We start from the raw sequence: 9,310 nt of genomic DNA on the forward strand, positions 1-9,310 counted from the left end.
AAGCCGTATTTATTTGTTCCTTTCTTCGCCTGGTCATTTCACTGTATAGATTGGCGGAGTGACGTCATCAGAATCTATTTTTAGATTCTAGAACTCTGACCCCATACCCTGAACGAATACCACGAAATACCACTAGATGTACAGATCAGTTGAATCTGTTGCGAATAAGATATTGTCATGTAAGTAAGGGCCCTTACTCTATAAAATCACCAAGGTCTGGGAACCAGGCCAAAACGACAGTAAATCTCATTGACCATATCTCAGTCAATTTTGAACAGATACAACTGATTCTGCATGTCAAGAGGTATTTTGTGATATTTTATCAGGTTATGGAGTCAGAATCCTAAAATTCTAAAAATAGTATTTGATCATGACTGCACTCCACCACTCTGTTTCATTGCCACTTCTAAGTGAGAAAAATCAGTTATTGTACTATGCTTTTACACGCAATGTGACAAATTCACAAGATTGCTGTGAAAAATTGTATCTTTGCAAGGTGTGTAGATAGATCGGTTTTTTCAGATAGAAGGTGACTCATTTGATTCCTCATGTGTAGTGTCAGCACACGAGGTACAACCTTCTTTTCGGGCTATTAATTAAAGCTTACAAAATTTTCGGCGTGCTTCATAAGTTGACAGATTTTTCCAGTTGATTTTCAATACACCACTGTCAGTCGATGTCGTTTTGAAAAGTATATTTATACCACAAATTTGGAAGCTATCATGGAATTCAATTTCGCTATCACTCTTTTCGCATCTCAAAATAGACTTTCTTTAATTTTGTTTTATAGAAGCTGTTGTTTTTCTTTTTACATTATTTCTAGTTTATTATTGAGAAGACAAATGCCTAATTTATGAGCAACCCCCAAGCAAGGCTTATGTGATCATCAATACCCCCAATGCTGATTTATTTAATTCAATGTTTTTTATGTTGTCTTTACGTTGGTTGCAGGTTGTGCATCTGTGCTTTGCTCCTTGCAGAAAGCGTTACTCTTGTTAGCTCTTAAGAGCGGAGCAAATAGAGTTGTCAAGTGATGACGTCACAAAAATCTATTTTTAGAATTTTAGAAATTGTTTCCCATAACCTGTAAGAGCATCCTGAAATACCTCTGAGCACAAGCCCTTTCCCCATCAAACCTCTGTAATTTGGTCTCAGTTCATAACTTCATGAACTGAGCCAAAATAACTGTAATCCGTTAGCAAATTTCAGATCTTCTATCGGCCATAGCTCACCCGATTCTTTGACGATTTTAACTGATTTTGCATAAATGGGGGTATTTTATGGTGTTATTTTGTATTATGTGGTCAAATTCGAAAATTCTAAAATTTTGTGATGTCACACTTGAGAACTCTATTTGATAGAATGGAAAGTTCCGCTTAAAGGATATAAATTCCTATTGAATTCATTTCTCTCGCCTTTACATGCACCAATTTCTATCGAAGCCTTTAGTTACACTTTTCAGAATCCTCTCTAATTGCAACGAACCAGTACTATGATTCATTATTGCACCTTAGTTTTTCTATGTTTCATGCAGGATTACGTCACATAGAAGAACTGACACAACTTATGAATGAAATCATTCATGAATATGTGATACTGAAAATTGTGTTTTTGACAGGTTGCCTATTTATAGCCAAACACTGCGATTTGCAAGACACGTCAGGTCTATACATCTGTTTATGTGTTAGATTTTACAGTGAAGGGCCACGGTGTTTTTTTATAATCCGTTCGTTCATGTGGCTTAGATTTACGTGAAAACACGTGCCAGATCCTTGCATTTTTTATATTCAGCTGTAAATATATTATTTTAGCACCTACACTTAAAAAGTTAAAGCATGTTTTGTTGCTTAGAGAAATTTCTGATATCGCTGGTCCTAGTCCAAAACAAATTATGCGATGTTTCGCCAATGATGTCTTGGGTTAGTCAAAGTAACACCATAAACCCCATCTAGATTTATAAATGGTATCATTAGGGCCACTGTAGACAAAGTTTTGGACAGATGTTTTGTGACAAAGCAAAGAGCACGTAGTATGCTTGTATTTTCCAACGTCTACCCTTTTCCCTTTCAATGTTGGAGCGTTTGTATTCTAGAAGCAGATATATCATCACAAAAGCTGCGAATGCGGAGGAGTGCATATTCTCAACACTGTCGATCTAATGTGACTCGTCATGTGGGGCACCCATATTAGACATGGCTACAAAAAGAAGTAGTATTTTTAACCCCATTTCTTGAAAAGAGCCCATGTTGGTGCAATGCTCAGTCCTCTTACAAGCCCTACAATGTGTAATTAACTGGTCCATCATGTAATTGTCTCAATTTCAAATGCTTTTCCTTTAACTTTTGTTGATATTTCCTTGCTTTTTCCTGGTGTATAAAATATATTTCGCTACTGTTTTCGGCTGTGTTTGCAACTGTTGCTTAAAAATATGTTAACTATTGCTATATTGGTCTTTCTTTTCAACGACGACCATCAAAGAAGTCCTTCCGTAGGCAGTTCATTACTCTTTGATGGTCTTTGTAGGAAGGCAGCTACATAAGCTAACTCCTTCACAGTTACTTGTGTCTTAAGCATCTGGTTGCCAGGTAGCTATCGTTGCCCCCTTAAAGTATGCCGAGAACACTGAAGTGTTTCGTGGATCACCTTTGAATTTATCATACAGCAGGTAGTTGATGAAGGAAAAGACATATAAGTAATTGCCAATGATGTTTATATCCAATATATTTATGAACTTGAAGACAAAGCATCTTTGGTGTAGAAATTTTGCTTGAGTTTTGAGTTTTATTTACTGCTTTCTTGTGCAATTTTCATTCCTGTGAACACGAGAGCACGACAATCAGCGAATATATCTAAAAGGATAGTTCAATTGGCTTAAAACTTAGAAGCTCAACCTACAGTAAGTTTGCATTTTATTACGATACCTTACTTTTGCTACTGTTCATTTGATGAATTCGTTTTCCAGTTAAAAATTGTTCGATTCTAACGTGTTAGTTCATTTTCTAATCAGTGAAAAGTTTATGCGCTCTCTCTTATCAATGAACAGCGTTAGAATTTTTCTTTTTATATTGCTTGTCGAATTTTTCTAGAAATCTTCAAGTCAAGATTCCTTCTTAAAGCTATCCCAGACTGTATGAATTAAGTATTTGCTTTGTTCAAAATTCTAGTTTGGAGTTCGTTTCTTGAAAATGGTGAAAGTTCCCTCTACCATCATCTTACCAATCATTCTCTGATACAATTAAATGCAATTTGAAATCTTCGATAAACTTCCTTTTAGCGCACTCAAAATCAGCACGCATCGACGAAGAGAGGTCATAATTATAGTTTTATCAAGTCTTAAACTAAATTACAAAGTTGATGTAGATTTGAAAATAGAGCTGATTTGATGATAAAAGGTGGTATAACAGAAAGCACTGTGCTTATTACCTCTTTGTCGTTTTCAGAGACACGATGGCCAATCAAGTAGCTTTGGTCATTTTTGCAATATCTTCAGTCTACAGCTTTCATTTGCCCCCAGTTAATATCGGTGTACCCCAGAATGGCAATGGTAAGTTTGCTTACATTATATTCGATTTTATATTACCAAAGCCAAAGCCAGTATATCTTTAAAGTTAAGTACAGTTTATCTTTAAAGTATTAGTGTCCATGTTTGGTACCATTTTTGAGATGCGTGAATCTTAGGTTCAGTTAAGGTGTGATAGTGTGTATTCTGACATTGAGGACTTTAGCGAGAACAACCACTGGAAGATTGTCAAATTTCGAGATCATCAACTATTGTTTAAACTTTTTTTTGACATGCAAAGACACTTTCCAAAATTTTTTTGGAACTTATGCATTAACAATGAGAGTAAATTAAAAAAATTTTGAAAATAACTTAAAACTGGTAACGATCCCAAAAGATCATTTTTTAGTCCAGGAAAGCTGCATAGTGTGTCACTATTACAGTTACGAGATAAGATAGTGTCGATTTATTCCAAGCCGAATCTTAGTGGGCGCTGCGGAGTGTGTTTTGGGTAAAAATTTTGCAAATATGACACGAATATGTAAATTCAGTCTTTTTCACCCTATCAGTGACAACCACTACAGGATAAAATCTCCTCTTCCAAAATATCAAGACTCCTCTTCCACCTCCCCTTGTATTCTATTCGCTATGTAAGAGTCTCCCAGAAACGGTTATATTTCGAGATAGATTGTGGCGCACTTATTAATTCTTTTGATTTGGTTAAGTAAGATTTTACTCTTTTATTCAGCATGTGTGCAATGTTTTAAATACATTAACATATTATGACGTAACAGTATTTAGCTAGTTGTAGAGCACGAGGCCAAGGAAGAGAACGTATAATTTGTAAGCACATGATTAGGCCCTTTTTAATAACATAACAATGTGGTATGGAAATGATTTGATTTGAATTTTATAGGTACCTGCAGTGCATTCAATGGAGAACAAATCAAAGTGGGAGAATGGAAACCAGTTGATAACTGTAAGCTAAATTGCACATGTGTACAAGTTGAAAAGAACCAATTTTTGGAATGTTCTCCTTGGTGCAAACAACAGAGGAAGGTTTGCAAATTGGGAGAAAAGTTAGAAGAAGAAAAATATTTCGAAGAAGTTGGCAAAACTGGCTGCAAAAGATGTGTTTCAATCGTGTGCGATGCCCTTCGTGAGTATGATTATACCTGTATATTAAAACCTCGTGACCTCATTTTGATCACTGATTGGTTAGTGATTAAGGATTATAGATAAGTGACAAGTTTTATCTGTTGTGTTTCCATCGTGTGCCATGCTCTACGTTTGTGATTCATACGTATATATTGGTAGCTGCTGACCTCAAATTGATCAATGATTGGCCTAGTGATTAAAGATTATAAGTAAATGATACGTTCTAGCTGTGTTTCCATCGTGCGCTATGCTCCACGTGAGTTAGTTATACGTATATATTGATAGCTGATGACCTCAAATTGATCAATGATTGGCAAGTGATTAAAGATTATAAATAAGTGATACGTTCTAGCTGTGTTTCCATCGTGCGCTATGCTCCACGTGAGTTAGTTATACGTATATATTGGTAGCTGATGAAATTGAATTTATCAGTGATCAATCAACGATTAAGTCTTGTTCCCTTCGCAATCTTGAGTGATTTATAGCTAGCATTCTTCACATCTTAATGACATGGTCTGTTTTTTGGACAGTACATTGACATATCGTAATTATAAATTAGAAATTCAAATAAAGTTTAGAAAATCTTTTGATCATGCTTATGCGCGAAGGTTTGGGAAGAGATGTCGTCCATATAATACACACTTTTTGAAATACTTTTGATGTGCAAAGAGTGATATAGCTTGCTTGTGATCGAATAAAATTTAATAAAGTGAAGGAGGTTAGTCTAGAAAGGGAGGATACTGATGTTGTACAACATTCAGTTCAAAAAAGGGCGTGAAAATTTTAAATGTTTTTGTCCCGCTTTACTCGTTGATATTTTAGTAAACTGTCAAATACTATATTTGACTCGACGACTCAACACCTTACTAAATTACCTGTCTGTTCACTAAAAATGAAACCTAGAAGACATCAAAACCAGGGATGGCGCCACCGGGGTGCTTCAGAGGCCCCCCAAAAAATTCATTGAGCCCCCCCGTCGGCACTTCAATTTTTGAAAAATTTTAAGCTAATTTGAAAAAATTTGTGGGTGGCTCACTCACTGTCGGCACTCTGACATTACAGCACCTCCCCCCCAGCATTTCTTTTCTGGCGCCATCCCTGATCAAAACGTCACCAACATAAAAACAACTTTAGCAAGGATAGGGTTTTAGGGTCACTTAACAAATGTATTTTTCTAAATTATGGTTTGATTCTTTTCAGAATTTCCACCTCCTCATAACGCCGAAAACATAAAGCCTATGAAGAAGATATGTACAGAACCTCATACAGATGGACCATATAAAGTCCTTGAAGAAGTAGAGGAAATTTTGGTAAACCCACATCCAAATGAACTACCATGATCATCTTTGGAAAGAGAAAGCTGCTTAAGATTGGAAGTCACTCCACAAAGAGCGCTTCTAAAAAGGATGCACGACACAATTAGTTTAGAAATAGCTTTTTGTTAATCATAAGCAATGGTTTTTGACTCAACTTCCAATAAAAATATTTCCCAACACTGCATTTAGCACGAAATATGAAATATAAAATTCTGAAAGCAGCTTAATCTATAAAAGTTAATAATTTGTAGTATCAAACAAGAATGTTGTATTTTATAGCTTTCAATGAACATTAATGTAGATACCAGGTTACTGCGGGAAAACGCCCCCTAACATGAACATCCTCTTGGTAATGTTAAAACGCGACTTCTTTTAAGCACCCCTTCCCCCGTGTTAAAACGTGGTAATGTTAAAACGTGACTTCTATTAAACGGTTTCTTGCACACGGAAAATGTTTAGCACAATCAGTTTTTTATTGGTAAAAATCCAGTGTAACTGTTGAAACATTTTAGCTTTTCGAAAGCAGTTTTTCTGTATCTTAAATGTTAAATATGAAAAATGAACCTTCCATCCGGATCTTCAGTAACATACTCAGTAAAGTAGTTTGATGCTTGTTGTCACTAACTTCTTGGACAAATTATTTACAGGATATCATCAGCTGAAAGATGCATTTTCTATTGTTCTTCTGGTACTATTTTGCAGCCTTGCTCAACTGAAGAAATGGAAAATGTATTAAATCTGCTCCTGCTGATTATTTTGCATCACATTTTCCATATCCCTTCTGTCTCAAAAAATCGGATTGTGTAGATGATTGCCTTCAATTCAAAGTAATCCTAAGCAAAAACTGATTTGACAAACCCTACCATGCAGACACAGCTCTATTACAAGGTGATCACTCCCTTGACTTTAGTTTGAATAGATTTTCTAAAGCAATTTTGAAAACAAGAATATCAATACTTTTTTATTTTCAGTATAAATGAAACCAATTGAATCTACAGCTAAACAAAATATAATGGCTTCGTTTCTTTTAACCAGCAATAAGTCTTGTCCAAGGGCGAGGATGGCTCAGTTGTTCGAGGCGCTGACTACAGACCCAAGGTCCGTTGTTTGAGTCCCTGGCATTACCAAACTTTCACTTAGAGTGAGGAGAGTCGCCAGCTCTCTGTAATTCCAGGCATAGGAATGATGAGGTGTGGTCACATCGAGAGGAAGGACCAGGACACTGCTCGATAAACATAAGCTTATCAGTTTCCTTAAAACTACCGTTGGATGCTAGGTAGAAACAAATACAAATATAAAAAAGTCTTGTCAATCTAAAACTGACATCATTTTGGACCCAAGACTTAGCTTATGATAAATTTGCGTTTGTGCTAGGGGTGCTTCCTCCACAATGGTAGTTAAAGCCAGTGTTCATTGAAAGCAAAAATTGATTCTTTTCTTTCATAAACAAATAAAAACAAATTGTCATCCTTTCTATAACAAATCCTTCAAATACATGCACTCTTGTTAAAAAAACCCAGATTTTGCAATGGCATCCACAAAGACAAGTTCAGTTTAACTTATTGAAGCTGAATTTGGAAACTTTATTCAAAGTCATAGTTACAATGAAGCTTGCCGAAGTTAAAATGAAGTTTGCTTGCATGCTTGCTAGAAATGGAGCTCACATGAGACAGTACAGAAGAATTTGAATAATAAAAGATATTTATATCTGTTTTCAAGGTTTGCTCATATTGAAGCAAAATTTTTAACAGAATAATAAACTATATTTGCAGAAGAAACAGGTCTTTTTATGTACATTTTATACAAAAAAGGTATAAAAACTTTTAATTAATATAAAGTTAAATAATTCACTAGCTCTTTGTAAATAAATATTAGTGAAGTCCAGGCACTGGTGATGGAGTGTGGTTCCTTGGAGTTGCTGATGATGGCCTCGAGTTTGGCCCTGATCTGGGCTTTGGCATTTTAACTAAAATACTACTTATTTCTTTTTTTTCATCATACGCCTTCCAGAGTTCATAAAGTGCCAGCACTTGTTGGGTAATCTCCATAATCTTTTGCATCTCTACATTAAGCTCTGCAAACCATTGTTTACAATCTTTTTGCTGAATAACACAGGCCATGTATATGGCAGTGAGTGATATCAAGTATGGTGGGTGCATTAGACATACATCAGTACGTAAGCTGTCATTAACAATTCGCCATGCAATAGGCAGTAATGCGTCCTCCTGGCCCATATCTGCTAAGTATTTTGTTAGTGATCTATATGGATGGAAAACTATTAATGAACAGTCCATTGCTTCCAAGATATAAAATTCACATTCCCAGATCTGCAAAGAAAAAATAAAATAAGTAGCAGTGGAATAAAATGTATTGAAATATCAAAATATATGGAAAATGTCTGACTAGTACATGAAATCTGTGCATGCCATCTGCCATTGACATCTGCCATCTGCCATTTACTAAACCACTGGTTTTCTTTTTCCTTTTATTTCTGTTGTTTACATGGACTTTGTTTGCCATATATCCTAGGTTGGAAAACATACATGATTTTGTGGACGCGTCAATGCAACCAACAGCACATTATCAGCTGCGACTTGCAAGCGGAAGCATTTGAGCTGCGAGCAACAATACCCATATATACATTACTATAGTATGTTATATCAATTTCTTGATATTTTGGGTCACTAGAGGTGTGAGGTGCAAGCACAAGAAGTCTAGTGTCGCTGTGGGCATATGCAAGTTTTCCAGCCTGGCATATATCTATTTGAGATGGAAGTCAGCTTGATTCCAGTTTGGATGTTGGACAAAGACAGATGCAAGCAAGAAAAAAATTCCAAAAGAAGCAAATGTCCTTCAAATGAAAAAGCATTTCTCCAGCTTACCTGATTTATTCTGTATGGGTAATCTTGTATTGTTGGAAAAGCAAACGCGAATTTGCTTTTGAGGACAGAAGTGCATGCGTTTATCAACTTTGCGTTTGTGATGACTCCACACTCCTCAACTTTGGCTGCTAGAAATAAGCACGTTGGTGCTAGCAATAATGGATCGATGCATCTGAGTGAATTCCTCGCATAAAATCGTCTGAAATAAATAGTGCCTGTTGCTATTACTTGCTGCCTAAGCTTCAAATGTTCTCCCAGAGACTGGATGAAGCGACAAAAAAATATCATCAGTTTTTGGTATTCTTCATTAGTCAGACTTTTTAAATCTTGAAGTCTTTCCATCAAGACTTCTTCGGGTGTTAAAATCCATTGATGGTAGTGCGAGGATAGCCAAAAATTTCCAGCCATTTTTCGTCTTCTAACTCTGAGCCTCTGTATCATAAAGAGATTTCTCT

At 35.8% G+C, this 9,310-nt stretch overlaps 2 protein-coding genes across 2 annotated transcripts; one reads left to right on the top strand and one right to left on the bottom strand.

The window, feature by feature from the left end:
- Positions 1 to 133: 133 nt before the first annotated feature.
- LOC135696714 (uncharacterized) lies at positions 134 to 6,998 on the top strand. Its single transcript, XM_065216198.2, has 4 exons — positions 134 to 2,896; positions 3,441 to 3,544; positions 4,416 to 4,658; positions 5,858 to 6,998. Exons 2-4 carry the CDS (start codon positions 3,448 to 3,450, stop codon positions 5,995 to 5,997), a joined length of 480 nt encoding a protein of 159 aa, XP_065072270.2. The 5' UTR covers positions 134 to 2,896; positions 3,441 to 3,447; the 3' UTR covers positions 5,998 to 6,998.
- A 686-nt stretch (positions 6,999 to 7,684) lies between these two features.
- Positions 7,685 to 9,302, bottom strand: LOC135696711 (cyclin-C). Its single transcript, XM_065216195.2, has 2 exons — positions 8,856 to 9,302; positions 7,685 to 8,300 (listed from the first exon to the last, which is right to left on the bottom strand). The coding sequence occupies exons 1-2, from the start codon at positions 9,294 to 9,296 to the stop codon at positions 7,845 to 7,847; spliced, it is 897 nt and encodes a 298-aa protein (XP_065072267.1). The 5' UTR covers positions 9,297 to 9,302; the 3' UTR covers positions 7,685 to 7,844.
- Between the last annotated feature and the right edge of the window lie 8 nt (positions 9,303 to 9,310).

The sequence above is a fragment of the Rhopilema esculentum genome, chromosome 18 (assembly GCF_057945365.1).
Source record: "Rhopilema esculentum isolate cy_ngs chromosome 18, ASM5794536v1, whole genome shotgun sequence".
In the NCBI taxonomy this organism is placed as follows: Eukaryota; Metazoa; Cnidaria; class Scyphozoa; order Rhizostomeae; family Rhizostomatidae; genus Rhopilema; species Rhopilema esculentum.

What these genes read in the sequence shown, in the direction of transcription:
- LOC135696711 (XM_065216195.2), bottom strand. Translation starts at nt 9,296, where the DNA reads ATGATACAGAGGCTCAGAGTTAGAAGACGAAAAATGGCTGGAAATTTT. An exon ending in ACCCATACAGAATAAATCAG is followed by an intron (nt 8,301 to 8,855) that starts GTAAGCTGGAGA and finishes TTTTCTTTGCAG; the next exon opens with ATCTGGGAATGTGAATTTTA.
- LOC135696714 (XM_065216198.2), top strand. Translation starts at nt 3,448, where the DNA reads ATGGCCAATCAAGTAGCTTTGGTCATTTTTGCAATATCTTCAGTCTAC. An exon ending in TGTACCCCAGAATGGCAATG is followed by an intron (nt 3,545 to 4,415) that starts GTAAGTTTGCTT and finishes TGAATTTTATAG; the next exon opens with GTACCTGCAGTGCATTCAAT. An exon ending in AATCGTGTGCGATGCCCTTC is followed by an intron (nt 4,659 to 5,857) that starts GTGAGTATGATT and finishes GATTCTTTTCAG; the next exon opens with AATTTCCACCTCCTCATAAC.